Source organism: Phoxinus phoxinus (assembly GCF_949152265.1).
Source record: "Phoxinus phoxinus genome assembly, chromosome: 7".
Taxonomy (NCBI): Eukaryota; Metazoa; Chordata; class Actinopteri; order Cypriniformes; family Leuciscidae; genus Phoxinus; species Phoxinus phoxinus.
In genome coordinates, this window is record NC_136882.1 from 29125138 (window position 1) to 29142737 (window position 17600).

The 17600-nt window shown below is 37.4% G+C and overlaps 1 protein-coding gene across 7 annotated transcripts in view; it reads right to left on the reverse strand.

The window, feature by feature from the left end:
• Window positions 1–2190: 2190 nt before the first annotated feature.
• LOC307002323 (neural cell adhesion molecule 2) overlaps window positions 2191–17600 on the reverse strand; it is a 198081-nt gene continuing 182671 nt past the window's right edge. For 3 of the 7 annotated variants that reach the window (XM_079619852.1, XM_079619854.1, XM_079619855.1), the window contains exons 16-17: window positions 8213–8417; window positions 2194–3974 (exon numbers count right to left, since the gene is read on the reverse strand). In XM_079619852.1, the coding sequence (XP_079475978.1) occupies window positions 3860–3974; window positions 8213–8417 (320 nt within the window). In that variant the 3' untranslated portion in view covers window positions 2194–3859. Of the gene's footprint in view, window positions 3975–8212; window positions 8421–13466; window positions 15244–17600 lie in introns of those variants that run through there. The other 4 variants (XM_079619851.1, XM_079619853.1, XM_079619857.1 and 1 more) reach the window with 2 other exon arrangements.

Sequence of the window (17600 nt, forward strand, 5' to 3'; positions counted from 1 at the left end):
TTCACTCTTTAAAAAGCTACAGGATCGTTCTAGACCACATAAAAGTGCTCCAAATTATGCCATTTTGAGTCTGTTGACCGCTGTATGAAACTTTGAAGGATATTTTACTGGGGGAAAAAAAGCAAAAACCAGACTATTCATAATAAATGATTGGCTGTTTTCTATAAGAAAGCTTAAATGGATAGGCTTGAGAACAAAGTGAGAGAGAACATAAACAATCTATTATCCTTTTAATAATCGTAAATCCTTATAAACTTTTGATCAGTGTTTGATCAAAAGTTTATTTCAGTTTTGATCAGTTTTGGGTTGTGTTAATTTATAGCTACATAATCTGGATGTAAAATGGGCACAAATGTTTGGTGCATCTTTCATGTCTTTGGTATTCAAGGAAAATTATGGAATCTATATCTAAGCAGAAAAAAAAAATGAAAATACAGAATATGCAAATACTTTTTCACATAACTGAACGTACTATATGGAAACTGCAACAGTTCTCTCTCAATGAACATTTGCCCAAAAATATTCTTTCAAACTCCTCATGGCATTAATAAATTTCTGCAAACAAAGGGCTTCCTTCATAGGCTTTGAGTCCTGCATTACATGGGTAGCAGATTTCTTAAGGGGTGGGCACATTAGTCAAATTTCATTGTCGATTTTAAATGGTGTAGTGATACACAAAGCACACATCACACATAATTCACTATCAAACCAAGCAGCTTTCCTTTGGTCAAAGACCAACTTGAACCTGTTGTTAAATCTGAATGGGAAAATCTTTCGCCTTTACACAAAATTCCCAATTGAAATTACTTTATTTTGCCCATGAAAATCGGCTGAACAACAGAAAATGTGCATCACATGATTTGTATATTAGTATAAAATTCTAGCCCTCATCAGCTCAGATAAATAGCATCATAGCATCTTTCCAAAGGCCACACACAGTTCTTGCCTGCAGGGAACATGTAACCTACACGGTCTCCCAGTTAGGCGTTTGTGCAAGAAGTGAACTAGCTTTTGAATTGACTAGCACAACCTGGGGGTTAGTAAAAAGAGAAGAAAAAAGGTAAGCGACTGTCCCATGTTAACCATAAAATGTCCCATGTGCTTGCATACTGTAGGTTTGGCTGGATTTAACACCATTTCATTTGCTCATTCATAATATCAGACCCATTTAGAAAAGCCTGAGAGGGTTAAGTGAATCATTATGGAAAGATCAGTTTGCATCCTCAGAACTGTTCTCGGCTGGGCAGTCATTATCTAATGTGTTCACCCTGATTACAGACCATGTGTGTTTAGTGGATAGCCAAGGCCAAGGACACCAATGCCCGGGTGAGTCTGCATTAGCTCTCCAGTACTTACACTTCAAAGTGCAGCAGACAACGGGACCCCCGAAGGAAACGTAGATGGTTTCTTTCAAACGTGGTCAGGCATGGATGTTCCAGTCTCGTTCTTCATTTCCACAGGTCACCGGCTCCAGGACAAGGACAGGAACCTTTAAGGATCATTGAATCTCAACTACATTCATTTCCCACCCCACATATTCAATGGCTGTGCTTCAAAACCCAGTGATCTTGCGGTCTACTGCCCACACAGGTCGTAGCCTATATTAACTGAAATGGATCCTCATAAATGACTAATTTAGTATGATCTACATATACAGCAACTCTGTGCATCATACAAATAGCACTCCTCATGCAAAGTGTTAAGATCACCATGTTGCTAAAAGAACAGCCTGTCAGGCTAATATGCATAGACATTCGATAGTACTAATGTTGCTATTGGTCACTAACACGAAAGCTTTTTTTGTTGGGAAATTAAAGTATTGTACATTGTTAGTTCATGTTAACTAATGTAATTAACTCATTTTAACAAATTAAACCTTATTGTTAAGTGTTACGATCAACATTTCCCTTCAGAATTTTTTTTACTAAGCTTGTTGCTATGCAATATGGGATTGCCTCTTCTATGAAGGATGAATGCAATAGTGCCTTAAATATGACCAAAATAATTCCACTAGTAGTCTGTTGCCAACCTTTTGGAACAACCTTCGTGTCAAGAAGTCACCTTAAACACTGCCTTTGTAGGCAGCTCACTAGGTTTTGGAATATAGCCTTGTCTTGTATAATTATCAAAGACTATGAAAGTGTTATTTAACACACATGTGTGCTATATGCTTTAAAAAAGCAGAGTCCAAATGGTTTAAACTTTAATATTGGGACACTTTTATTTACAGAAGAAAAATTACACTGGATTACAAGAATTCCACAAGTACAGTTGGGCGTATGGAGTGCTCCCTTTAGACTGCTGAAAAGAAATGATCAACATTCCACAATATTCTATTGCGCTGAATGTGGAGAGCCTGGTGTTTATGAAAAACATTATGCAAAATGTTTTGTTTTTTGGAGAAATTAGCTGGCCCAAACCAAAGTGAATATGCTGAACATTAAGATGGATATCAAGACTTCTTTCTCAAACTCTGATTGGTAAAATGAGCAAGCGTCTAGCTAGCAGGATGCCATTTCCATCCTTATTACTGCAACACTAAGATCCCGATCACCTGCAGACCCTTGATCTCTCATATAACCAAAGCTTCCTTGCTCAAATTATCCCAAAATGGCGTGGATTTGATTTCCAAAACAAATTGTATAGCTAAAACCTCTGTGATTCATCTGAACCCACCTTCTTGGCCACCTGCCCTTCTTTAGCTCTCGATAACGTCACTTACACAAAATACCTTTACATTGATTGCCAATTTTGATGCACATAATTTGTCATCATTTATGTGTGACGCTAAGACAGAACCTGGAATGAATCGTCTTTTTTTCTGTTGTGAAATGTTCCAAAAAAATAACAAGTATTTACATCAGCACACTTGAATAGATATTTTTCATATTTTCCTAATCCTTTAAGACTTGGCAACCTCTACTTTCTTTACATCACTCCTCATCGTTCTACACTCCATGCACGCTATCACACACATCCAAACGCACCCACCCAACAACACGGCCATGCTCAGACACGCACACGCACACACTTTCACACGGTTCTAAAGGAAAAGATCTTTCTTTTTTTTTTTGTTTCCAAGATATCTTCACAAGAAAGTATGACAGATACGATGCTCCTCTGATTCTGATGAAACAACAGTGTTGGAAACAAGGACATATTTTCATCCACAAATACACTTGTAATCTATGAGTAATTCATCGTTCAGACCAAGTTGGGCCTGTGTCTGCGCCACCCATGTACCCATGTACCATGTACTCAGTTTGGGGTCAATTGTGGTTGATCCTTGCTTTGCTACTGAGCATTCTGTAATTTATTTGCATTTGGGTGGGACACATAGTGGCAAAAAGGCTAGAAAGTAAACATTACCCAAACAGTTACCCAAAATACAACACAGACCGCAAAAAAGTAGGGGATTTCCACACGCTTAATTTTGAGTGACACATTAATAAGCGATATTTTCTGAGTAACCACACTGAAAAAGTGCACCGGCCGGATTCCAAAGAAAGAGGGAATGAGAGCAAGAGAAAACGTGAAGCTTACGGCGTAGACCCAACCTCCAAGTAACAAAGAACCAGACTCAAAGCAACAGCAAAGCCTTGAAAAAAAAGAAGCCCAAAAATAAGCGAGAACAAGAGCAAATAAACGGGAGCCTGTCTGTTGAGTGGCAACCTCCAAAAAATGTTTCACAAAGCAGTTATCGCGTGGCCTCTTCTGATACCCCGGACGAGGAGTCTCTAACAAACGATCTTACAATTGGTTGGCGTGTTCTTTCTTGTATTCTCATTAGTTTGCTTGCTATTGGTCTCTGGGTGGCTCACTTTGCATGTTTTTTTTTTAGAGGATAGCAGGGCCTCCATTACGCTTTACTGTCCTCCTGTGTCATGTGTAGGCTGTTGTCACCGTGAACTTTGATCTCGATCGTGTCCGGTTTCAGAGTCTCCTTGCCGTTTTCCTCTTTCAGTGGCAATTTCCTGTCGGAAGAGAAGAAAGGTGCACAGTGGTCAGTTTGAAAGAGTGGTCAAAAACACATTTTTGTTTGTTTTAGGAACTTTATGTACCGATGAGATGCTTGAAAAGGTGGCTTCGGGTCAGGTTTGAGCCATGCACCCAAATTACAGCTACTGTTCAAAAGTTTGAGGTCGTAGGATTTCTAAAATGTTTTTAAAAAGAAGTCTCTTTTGCTCACCAAGGCTGCATTTCTTTTATAAGAAATACAGAAATATTGTGAAATATTACAATACATTTATTTTCTATTTTAATATATTTAATATATATATATTTAAAAACAATTGTATTGAGGATTTTTGGAATATAAAGTTCAGAAGAATAGCATTTATGTGAAATATATTTTTTTGTAACAATGTGAAAGTCTTTACTGTAATTAATTTAATGCATATTTGCATTCATTTATTTCAAAGAATAACAAAATATAACTGACCCTAACATTTTTAATGGTACTGTCAGTGTGAAAACAGTCTTACCATCATTTACTGACCCTCATGTTCATCTCAATGAACGTTTTTGAACTGTTTTCTCCATACAATTAAAGTCAGTGGGGTCTAAAACTTAAATGGAACTCCATGAACTTTCATAGTTTTTTTCTTTTTCAAGAAGTCTTATTTTATGATCCACAAAAAAAAAAAAAAATACAAAAATAAACTAAATTCATACAGGTTTGGAATGTACGGAAGAGGATTAGGGCCAAGCAATATTAAAAAAAGAAAACCATCTCGAGATTAAAGTCATTATAATGCGAGATTAAACTCGTTAAATTTAGAGAGAAAAAAAGACGAAATACAATCTTGAGAATAAAGTCGTTGTGTTTCGAGAAAAAAACTTGTTACATCTTTAGAAAAAAGTTGAAATACAATCTTGAGGATAACATTTCGAGAACAAAGTCGTCGTGTTTCGAGAAAAAACTCGTTAAATTTCGAGAAAAAAGTCGAAATACAAAGTCGAAATACAATCTTGTTCACAAACGTGTGGAATTTCGACGAAGGAGACGCTTGAAAAGACGCTAGTACACTTGCGCTGGCCCAAATGCACTCTGGCATATGGACAGCTGTGATAAATTAAAACCGTACGGCATTGCCATTAATGGCTGTATAGATGGTTACAGTCGTTACATTCTGTGGATGGAGGCGTACACAACCAACAACGATCCTAAAGTAATAGCAAGTTACTTCATAAAAACAGTTACTGGCATAAGAGGGTGTCCCGAGAGGATCCGTGCGGACATGGCGACCGAAAATGGTATTGTGGCAGCAATGCAAAGGTTTTTACGAAGTAACCATGGAGACAGTTTTGCAATTTAACGAGTTTTTTCTCGAAATGTAATGAGTTTATTCTCAAGATTGTATTTCAACTTTTTTCTAAAGATTTAACAAGTTTTTTTCTCGAAACACGACTTTATTCTCAAGATTGTATTTCGTCTTTTTTTCTCTCTAAATTTAACGAGTTTAATCTCGCATTATAATGACTTTAATCTCGAGATGGTTTTATTTTTTTATTATTGCTTGGCCCTAATCCTTGTTAGTAAATATTAAAATTTAGTGGACGTAAATATTTTTTTAGGGTGGACTAACCCTTTTAACTAGGAACAAATTATCATAATGAAATATTATTTTCAAAGACAAATAATGTCTGTCTTTGCAATCTTTAATTAAAAAGTAACACATTTTCCGCTTTCCTGCTCAGCTCATCACCTCACCTCATTAACTTTTTCAACCCTATCAAAGACTGGTAAAAAATTCCCAACAATATCCCAATGGATGAAATCAAGCTATCTGGTTTCACGCAAGAATACTTTGCATCACATTATTGTTGACTTTAATGTCAACCTATAGGTTTATAAATGTATGTTTTCTGGGGGTTATTTGTGCAACACTCTTGGGCCACAAAGTGAGCATCAGGCCCTGTGACGGATTGGTCGCATCTGTGGATTATTTCTAAGGCCCCTGTGTGGCTCTTCATCACATGGGATAACATTGGAAAGGAACATTCCTCTGTTCACTGGGATCATCATCACTCTAATAATGTTACTTAAGTCCAGGCCAGGGCCTTTGCGATGGTATAATGGGGCTCATATCTGCTTGTTATCGAAGCTGAAGACAATCACAGTCCTTAATCTCTTTGAACTTTTAGCCAAGTAAACCTGGCAGGACTTGAGTTTTTCAAGCAGGCAATGCATAACTACAGATCATTCACCCTGCAAACCAAAGGACAAAGTCTACACAGGATGTCAGGAACCGTAAAGGCACCAATAGGAGGCAAAACGTTCAATTAAACTAACAATAAAACGCAGATCGCATAATTCAACTGAGTGATTCACAGTAAACAAACTGATAAGCCTGTAGACTAAGTACTTCTTTGACGTACATGCTCCATAAATAAAAACTGTTTGTCTGTCACACCTTTCTTTTTCTGACTAACTTGAGGAATTTGTATTGCAGCATGTTTTATTGTCAACTGAAGACAAATGGGTTGTTGTAGTTAGTGTAAGGTAAGATTACTTTTAAAGAACTCGTTACAATGTAGTGTTCCTCATTATAAAAACGGACTAATGATGTTACATTGTTACTTTTTATGCAAAGAAAACTGCAAGTTATTTTTTCTAAACGATATCTGACTGAGACTCTCTCTTGAGTGGAAGTGATAGGCATTGTGCTTGCAACCTCTTTTGAACTTTAAAATATTTATAATTTGCAATGGCATATGACATTTTATAGTGCATGTTCACATGGGATTTAAAGTTACAGGAAACAATGTATCTTGTACCCAGGGCTTAAAAAAAAATTATTTTCATGAGTTCCTTCTGTAATATTACCGTTCCAAACTTTTTACTAAGAGCTTGTGACTAAACCTTGTATGTCCATTGGATTCACAATGGTCCCACACTATAGGCTATTACATGCCATTCATTTTCACTTAAATGTAATGGTTGTAATGAGAAAAACTCCTGAGATCCAAAAGCTAATACCAGCGGATAGCCATTGCAATAAAATATCCAAAAATCACTTGCACAGTGTGTTATTTCCTGCAGTTGTGTAATGACAATATCCCAAAAGTTCCCAAAGATTTTTAATTTCAGAGAAATTCCAATTATAAATATTGGCTCGTCCCTGACTCTTGTCGCCTGTCAATGACGTAATATCCACACTATCCCTGGTTTCCGTTCGTACTGCCATAGTAACCATAGTCTGCCATAGACAGACATGGACAACAGCGTTACGTCTAGCTCACGCTGTTGTTGTTTCGTTCAAACATTATGGACCATGGCCAGCAGACTTTGGGACAAAAGGAGAACTAAAACGAGGATCAGTATCAGCGTGGCGTTTTCGAGATGCCGAGAGCTCCACGTTCGCGACTTACTTCGAATTAACAGAGACGCTGCTCTTGCATGTACTTTATTAGACAGGTGAGCAAATGGACATACAACTAATCAATGTTATTTAGTTCAACATGATGAAATCTTAGAATATGATCTGTATGTTGTTCTAATGTTGATCTAGCTTATTGCTAGTCTCACGCAGACAAACCAACACATAGAATAACATTATGTACACATTAATAACATTCAACACTCAAATGCAGTTTAGTCTGATAGTTTAGACCAAGTGAAACAGCGCTGCGTTACCTCACAAGTTTCATTCGTCTAATAAACTCAGGTCAGTGAGTAGTAATACAGCACTTGCGGGTGGTTCGGTAGAATGACATGTCCTTATTCCTTTATATCCCTGGGACCCGCGTGTGACGCTGATATCTGTCTCTCATTAGCAATCGCGCCCTACTTCATACCACAGTCATGTTAAAAACATCAATGTATTCACTCATCCATAAACATGATTAAATCCATCGGCTTGACGACAAGTTCCATAATTCCGCTTATGCGTCATCAACCTACGCCTTTGTTATTGTAAGAGGTTAGCGACCCCTAGCGGCGAAAAAACAAACAGAAACATATTGTAGCTTTAATGGTAATTTCAAATAACCATTTCTGTTCAGAACGATTACTCTTAATTTCCTTTTTCGTTTTTATGTTCCTGTTAAACTGTTGTTCCTCGAACCAGTTCAGAGCCCTCCATGTACCAGAACATGACATTAAAAAAAGTGTTCTGCTTTAAATTGTAAATCTCTTGGGATAAAAGTATTTGCTAAATGAATGAATGTAAATACAAATGCAAATAACTGATGCAAAAGGGATACTCACAGGTAGGCAGCTTTGCCTTCCTCAAGCTCTTTGCTCTTGCCGCTTGTGGCTGTCTTTTTGCTGCAGAGCTTGCGGGTGATGCACATGAGCAGGCCACACTGGCGCAGGAAGAAGCAGCTGACGTCCACTAGCACGAGCAGCAGCAGCAGGCCAGATAACCCCAGCCCAACCACTGCGCCCAGGCCTAGGCCGCTGAACAGCGAATCTGCTGAGACAGGATACACACACAACCATCAATGATGGGCCTCGACAACACATACACTCCTTTATGAGAACCTGTATTCATGACAAGTCAATACGTAATATGCTGCACTTAGAATGTGCTGAAAATGGGGTTACCGGCATTATTGTTTGCTTTACATTTGATTAAAAGGGCATGAATAGGCACAATGATTCATAAAGGATCATATCAAAATTCTTCTATGGTTATTTTTGACCGAACAACAGGAAGAAAAGATATAATGCTGCGTTTATGCCATGTCATAATTAATCTATTCGGAGCTGTTCACGTCCTCAGACTGGGAATTATGCATTTCTATGGCAACACTAACGCCCAAAAGAATCTGTAGGAGTAGGAGCTTTCAGAAAAAAAATCTGTAATTACGAGCTCTACAAGGACGTCAATGCTTTTTACAAGGTGAAATCTCCAAGATCAGAGATAAATAGTATAAAAATAGTAACATCAAATAAATAATTTTTATTGCTGAAAGTGTATGATTGTCAGGATATTAAAAACAAATTATTTTTATTGCTGAAAGTGTATGATTGTCAGGATATAAAAAAATAAAGAAAAGTCAATTAAAGCATTCATTAAACATAGTGTAATAAAACAACAATCTTCTAGCAACAAATCAATAAATATAGCTATCTCATGCACTTCAAGGTGATGCAACTTTGTGAAACTCAAATGGTCAAGACTTTGCATGAGGAAATGAGGCTGTCTGAGCTATTCAGAGGGAAATGTTATTGCTCTGAACACATCAATCACGCATGCTATTGAACGTAACACTGCCATTATAGCAAAAGCATCCCAGAAGTCTGTTGTGTGATCTGGACACAGTGACAGGGCATCAGAGTGAGAAAAGCGACACATGATAGATGAGGGAAGGACAGGCATACTAAAAAGACCTTTGAACAATTCAGTAGCTGTCTGATTTTTATTTATTTAATTCACATCCACCTCAACCGATTTCATTTTTTTTAGATTTAGTTCAACCATTTGGTGCGACATTTAAATTGAACCTTAAAAAACAATGATACAACTTTATAAGATTTTATTTGCTAACACAAGTTAACATGAACTAACAAAGAACAATACATTGACAGCATGTATTAATTTTAGTCAATGGTAATTTCAATATTTACTAATACAAAATATATTACTCATTGTTTATGTTAGCTAAAGTATTAGCTAATGTTAACAAATGAGACCTTACTGTAGAGTGGTACCAAAAAACTAAAAATGTTTATAACCATCCTTAATTTCTCCTTAAAACTTCAGATTTAGAAGATCATTTGACCATCATGATCTATTGACCATTTTCAAATGTCACCATGAAACTGCGTATCATCTTATCCATGAACGAGTAGCACTCTAAGACCTCAGATTTATTGATCCTGGTTTGGTTTTACTTTTGATGCATGGAGCACATGACCAACTCCACAGTGACTTATCGGCCAACACATCTGTTTTTCACCATCTTGTGCCGTGCTCTCCCTGAGAAATGTGTCCGCGCTCCTATAGCTGATTTGTTGTTGATTTATAACATCATTAGAAGCTCAATTTAGCATCTCGTTAATATCACTTATCCTGAAGTTCCACAAATGGGCGTGATCCATCCGCATCTGAGTTCAACGCACTCAATTAATTAAATATGAACGGTGATTGAGACTCAGCAATGAGAAGCAATAACTCAAGCTCGATTGATTGTGTCTGGACGGCACCCTCACTCTGAAGGGAGGTCTGTGGGTGGGCTCCCAGCAGATGATTGACAGGCTAATGAAGCTTGTAATCATGTGTGGGGCTTAATGGCTGTGTCACGCTGATACATGACTAAGTAGGGCTTAAACAGATCCACGGTTTTCTAGTTTGGGAACACTTTTACATGGGAAAACTTCCAGTGTGAAGTACAGGCAATAGGAGCATTTGAGACCCTGCTAATGCACTCTCTTCAAGGTTGAAGTACTGTGTATCCCTCAGCCTTTGAGCTGCACCGCTTAATCATTCAAACACTTACATCTGCACTTACAACACCAGTAAATGCAGAAAGCTGGAGACTGGAAGGTGTCTAAAAATAGACTTCAGTCCAACCAGTGTAAATCTGTTATAAGGGGGCTTCAGATTAGATGGAAATGACACCCTTACATCATGCACAGTTCAGCAAATGTTTACAGTCATTAAGCTAATAGTATGTATACCTTGGGGCAAAAAAAAAAAAAAAAAAAAAAAAAAAATGCCATGTCAGCTGCCATTAACCAAGTCTTCGTCACATGGTCATTCAGAAATCATTCTAATAAGCTGATTATCTGCCTGATAAACATTTCTTAGTATATTCATATTTTTGTGGAAAGTATTACTTTTAAATAAGGTTTTAATGACCCCAACATTTTCAGCAGTAGCATTGAGCCTATGTAATAAAAAATAACTACATTCCCCTTAATGATCAAAATATTGCATGATATGATTGATATAACACATGCATACAATATCTGTTGAATATTAAAAACAGTGTTTAAGGGTTTTACGTCCCTTTATGTTAAAATGCAATCAAATCTTTAAATTATTCATCAGTGTGTTATTCCAATGAAAAATTGCTTGTTTTTATAATAATATAATTTCTGATAGATAATCAAGCCCTGTCCCGTTTTTGATAGAATTTTCGGTTTGACTCAATAACGCAATGGTTTACAAAAGAAATTGGGTTGTGAATGGATTTCATATTAAATGTCACATGGAGTCAGGAAGAAGTGTAAATAATGAAATTCTGTCGAATTGGAGAAATCACTTCCAAAAATTATGGCGAAATTGAATCATGAACAGCCAAGCAAATGTTGCCAAAACCAAATGCATTTGATGTGCTATGAAAGAATATCAGGTTTTTTGATATCAAGCTACTAAATGGCCAAAGTACACCTCCTAGCTCACATGAAATGCCACTTTTATAGCTTTTTGGGTTGTAGTAAGTGGATACATTGAGCTGACCAGTGACAGTTTGGTCCTTTTTACTAATCAACCCATAAAACCCAAAGAGCACTCCATTAAATGAGACAGTTTTCTTATCTCCAGGCTGAATGGCTTCCTTCTGGAGTCCTGAGGTAATTTAAAGCTTTGGCCATTATGGAAAAGGTCCCAAGTTTTAAGACTCCTCCTCCTCCCCTCACCCTATGCTGGCCCAGCAACCTCTGCACTACCTACACAGAGGACACAAGCCAAGCATGACTCCATAATGATGGTTTAAAGACTCTAATGCTCATTAAGACGCTATGCTTGACGAGCAGAAGGGACCCTCTAGCCGTTAAACGATTAATAGACCGACTGCCGTCAGGATGGCCATTATCAGTGGCAAAGATGTCTTTGCGCAGCATGAGGTTGGACTGATGGGTCAGAACGAATGAAATGGGTGTCAAGTGGCACCAATTAAACATCGCTTTTCCATACTTTTAATAGAATTCTCTATGACACTTGTAGTGTATCTGGGAAAATGATCATTATCGTAACAATTTCCATTTCATTGGTTGGTCATGTATAAACCGAGGTTTATATAATTGTTGGTCTATTTGTTTCAATAAACTTTTTTTCTTTCAACACAACAATTTTGGAAGTCAATTTTACAATATGCTCAGTTCTCAGACACCACAATCACATTTATCATAAATAGCTGCCATTTTCACCCACAAAGTTCACCCAAAAATGAAAATTCTGTCATAATTTATCCACCCACATGTTGTTTTAGCCTGGTATGAATTTCTTTCTTCCGTGGAACACAAAATAAGATATTTTGAAGAACTTTTCAAATGTTTTTGTCCATACAATTCAAGTAAATGGTCTAAATAACATTGAATAGCTTTATAGCCAAAGGAGGAGACATTTTTAAAAGTCTTTTCATTTTCGTGGTTATAGACCCCCATCTCTGCAATGTCTTTTCTTTCCCTGAAACTAGAGACACACCGTTCAAGCATTCATTGCTTGTGTTGTTCAAGGAAATGTCTGATACCTTCTGATTTATGACTTCATACGCCTGGCTTTAGAACAAATGTCTGTACTCTGGCTAGCTGGATGGACTTTGCTTATTTCTCGTAAAAAAAAAAAAGAAGCTTATTTATGGGTGGTGTGATCAGCTGTAATGGACAGCAGTAAAACAACAAGTCCATTTTAATTTGCCCGAATCTTTTCCAGCTGGAACAGTCAACAAAGAGCCATTCTAATCTTATAAGAAGTCAAGCCACATTAGGAAAAAAAGGCCTTAATGGACTGGGTTTCAGACCCTTTCTTTTAACGAGAACAATATCGAGGTTTTTGACATACCCATAAATGAAATGCAATGTTCTATTGCCGTGTAATGAGAGAATGGAGAGGGCAGCGCGCAGAGATGATCGAGATTAATGGTCTCCATTGACCTGACTTCCATTGATTTGAGATCGTCTTAATAAGGTCAGGTATGCCTCGAGGGGATTAAAACCTCTCAACTTTTGTAAAATTTACAATGATACAAATTTCAACTGCAAACCATTATGAAATCCTAATTGTGATAATACAGCGAACAGGTCAGTGCTCTTTAAGTTGTTTATACTCATTATTATTGTAATGCTATGTGCTTTGAGACATGAGGTGCTGTAGTTTAATGCTGTCTCTCTTCTTGTGACACTTTGCAAACTCTGCTGTATGCGTTCATGTGTTTTGAAGGAGTTGTGGCTTTGGAGACGCTCTGAAGGGAGCTTTCAAATCTAACTTGCTACTGCAAGCTACTCTGAAAATTGCCTATACCCTTCCTTTAATATATTGGTTTTCATTTCTTCAGTGAAAAACAAGGAACTTTGTCATTAGTATTCTGCTAAATAGCCCTTCAGTATTGACAAAGACTTTTTCAATGTTTATATTTGCTTGATTGATGATTCAGATAATACAATGCTTTTGTATTTTCGTACCTATAATAATAAACAAAATTATGCACACAAACTGCTTTATATGTCAGTGTGCTACATTAACTTCACTGGTACACTGACAAGTCATGATTCGAGCTCAGAGGCTGTAGTTATTGCATCAGAGTAAACTATAGTTTATTTGAGAAATTCCAACAAAGACTTCTACACTGATTTTGACATGAATTCAAATATATTCTTCAAACATGCAGCATCAGTATAGCACAGAATATCTAGTTATGGACTTCACATTTCATGATTCTCAAAATGTACTCTTCAGAGAACAGAAAATAAATAAGCTTCTGACTACAGCACACACTTCATCAAATCAAGATTGCAATTCTGCATCCACACAGTAAAGAAAGTGAAGCATATCCATTCTTACTATTTTAAAACATACACTACCGTTCAAAAGTTTGAGGTCAGAACGATTTTTTGAATGAAACAAAAATGCTTTCATTTAGCAAGGCTGCAATAAATTGACCAAAAGTGACAGAATGCTGTTTAATTTTTAACCTTTCTATTTATCAAAGAATCCTAAAAAAGTATCATGGTTTCTACAAAAATATTAAGCAGCACAACTGTTTTCTACATTTGATAATAATAATAAATTATGCTTGAGCTTCAAATCAGCATATCAGAATGATTTTTGAAGGTTCATGTCCGTTAAGATTGGATTAATGGCTGCTGAAAATTCAGCTTTGCCATCACAGGAATAAATGACATTTTAAAATGTATGAAATTAGAAAACGGTTATTTATATATATTGAATATATATTCAATATTTTACTTGTTTTTTAATCAAATAAATGCAGCCTTGGAGACCATAAGACTTTCAAAAACAATTAAAAAATCCAACCGACCTAAACTCTTGAACGCTCAGCTGATTTAAGTCCTTTACAATGACATGAAACAATGAGTGTTAGCTTAATTCACTGTATTCATATACTAAACTCCTGCATGGCAGCAACATTCTACACAAATATTCATATTCACAGACTGCGCAGGATTCCAGTTACTAATGTTCTTTCTCATCAATACTGAGAATATACAATAAAGTGGCATGAACATATCTCTGCCAGAGGTATACCCAGAAAATGAAAATTAATGTGCATTATATTTTGACTCACTGCAAGGGAGAAGTCTTGTTTTATGTTTCTCACATTACGGGTAACAGAAAGTCGGCCTGTTTGATTTATGATACCAGTGTTTAAAAGTCATATCAATTTGAAATCCTACTTGACTCCATTTAATGAGTGCTGCGTTCTATATCTTTGTGTGCGTGTATCAGCAACATCATTAAATGCATTCTCTCAAGCGATGCAACTGCTGACATTTCCCATAGACATAATAAACCAAAACAAAAGAGCCTGTGGATGCACAGAAGATGGAAAAGCCCTAATGCTGGCGGCTTACTGTGTCTTTTGTAAACACCAGCAAAAAGGAGCTCATTAAACAAAACTAAGGGTCTGATCACTACAGGTAGAGAGTAAATTAATCACTCAGTTTGTTTCCTCTGCCTTTGTTGTCAGTATTATGCAAGACCTTTATGGATCAAAAAAGCAAGCTGGATTTGGAATGGAGGGAGGCCAGGATAGTGGAGGGATCAGCTCACAAGCATATAGGCTCGGACAATAACAAGAACGCCACCAGAGTCTAATAAAGAGCATTGAACCGGCACGGCTAAGGGTCAGCGAGCCATTGGTGGGGGTAAAAAAAAAAGTCCCTGGCTCAGTCTTTTGGGCTCATTCCAGGCAAAGTGAAGATGGAGCAATGTCAACACAGACATGAGCACAGCAACAATGACAGAGAAGCTCCGAAGACGGTCACCGTATGGACAGGCAGCGCATGGGGACGTCCACTTCCGGTTGGAGGGGGCTTGCAACACTGATCTGCAATGAGATGGAGGGGAGAGGGAGTGGGAAGGAAGAGGGAAAGACATACAGTAGGTGTGTGGAGCCAGCAAAGGACGCAGCATGGTTACACACACACACACACACACACATGAGAGAATGAAAAGCAGTTTATTCACAACATCAGAGCGGGGTTAATAGAAAAGATGATTACAAGAGTGGAAATGAGATTATTTTGGTGCAGGTCAGGAAATAAACACGGGTGAATGTGACAAAAATGTTGACATATGAGCGAGGAGTGAGTGAGCAGTCCAAACCAGTGTCCGTTGTAAAGGTTTGTTTGATTGAAAGGATCGCGGGGTGTTTATAGGCACACAGAAAAGCAAGTTTAGTGGCAGTTCATTGCAAAACAAAAAGCCCAGCGATTTGCGGTGTGGCCCAGAATGCGTTGCATAATTCATTAGGTGGGAATTGGAGAACAGGATTGTTTAGAGTGAAACAACGAGACGAAGCACAATAGAATTATAAATAAGAGCATGGGCCAGCGGGGATGAAGGGGTGCAGGTGGAGAAGGAGAGAAAAAGGAAAGGATGAGAAGGAGTTGGGAGAGAATATACAAATGACATCGAATTAACAAGGTAAATCCAAGCTGCGGAGGAGCAGTGCTGTCAACACACACACTCACATTGAGATATTTTACATTCAGATACACCTATGCATGCACTGACACAGCATCTAGGAATATTACACATATAATTGGACACATTTAAATATCATCAGTCAGTATCATAGAATTCTATCTATCTATCTATCTATCTATCTATCTATCTATCTATCTATCTATCTATCTATCTATCTATCTATCTATCTATCTATCTATCTATCTATCTATCTATCTATCTATCTATCTATCTATCTATCTATCTATCTATCTATCTATCTATCTATCTATCTATCTATCGTGGCAATGTGAGGACATGTCCCTTCAACTTTATGAAATAGCTTGCAGCTGCAATTTAGTTTTTGCCAGTTGCGTCCCCTAATATAAATCCACTCCCATACAGCTGCAATTTTGCTTGGTTCATTAAAACAAACATTGTTATTAGAGCAGGTATGAGCCTGAGACCTCACTCTGCACTCAAAGCAAAACACTTACATCGACACCATTATGTACTGCATTTATTCTCTATTCCAAACACCTATCAAACTAAAAGACAAATTTCCAGGATTGACAGTGGGAGGAAGTTAAAAATAAAACAATCCACAACACACGGTATGAAGAGAACTTGGAATTGAACCATTTAAATAGTTGTTTAAATGATTTTGTGCAGTTTATTTCATGATCATATTGTGATTCATAATTTAAATAATTTGTATCAATAAATAGAAAAGCATTTGCAAATTTCCAAGATTAATCTACAATGTCTATTTAGCAAAACAATAAAAAAGAAATTTGGCATTGCATAGCTAAAGCATATCAGCGCAGTAAGTGAATTGTATGTGCCTTTGTTAGGTGAATATTAATATGTATCTCTTGAAAGCCATGTTTATATCATATGTGATATGCTGATGGTATATAAAGATAAATGTAAAAAACACCATTATCATTAAACCATACAATATAATTACAATATAAATCCTTGGCCTGAGAGAAAGCACTATCGCAATGGTCGTTGTTATGTATTTCCCAAACAATTCTACTATTGTGTGTAAAAAAAAACATGTTTTTTTTTTTGTTGTTTTTTACAGTAGATTAATGGCGCTTTTCCATTACCAGTACCAGCTCGACTCGACTCAGCTCGTCTCGGCTCGGCTCGCGTTTCGCTCCGTTTTCCATTGCATAGTACTTCCACAATAGTACCTGGTGGTCGTCATAGCGACGCGACACACACCCGCTACCCACACACACAGGACAATGGAGGAAATCGAGTGTATGCTGTTTTACATAATATTAGTAATGGGTATATCACGCAATCTCTGGCAAAACTATTTAAAAATGCCGGGGTTATTCAGGATACTCCGTCTGGCGCGTGCAATGATGGCGCAGTGAATAGTGACGATTCTCGCTGACCAATCAGCAGTCTCCCGTGTGTCACGTCACGTTTTAGTATCGCCTCAGCTCGCCTCGGCTCGCTTAGAACCTCGCCGGAGGTGATACGAAAAAAAGTACCTGGAAGCAGGTACTGGTACAACTTTTACACAGTGGAAAACCAAACAGAGGCGAGTCGAGTCGAGGTGCGGCGAGCCAAGGCGAGCTGGTACTGTGCAGTGGAAAAGCGCCTCTCGTGGCTATAATTTGAGTGTTATTTTAAACCAGAGGAAAGTTCTAGTTTTTTAAAAAGATCTCCTTCCTGAGATTCCGTCCACACAAACACAGAGGTATTGAGAGTAGACAG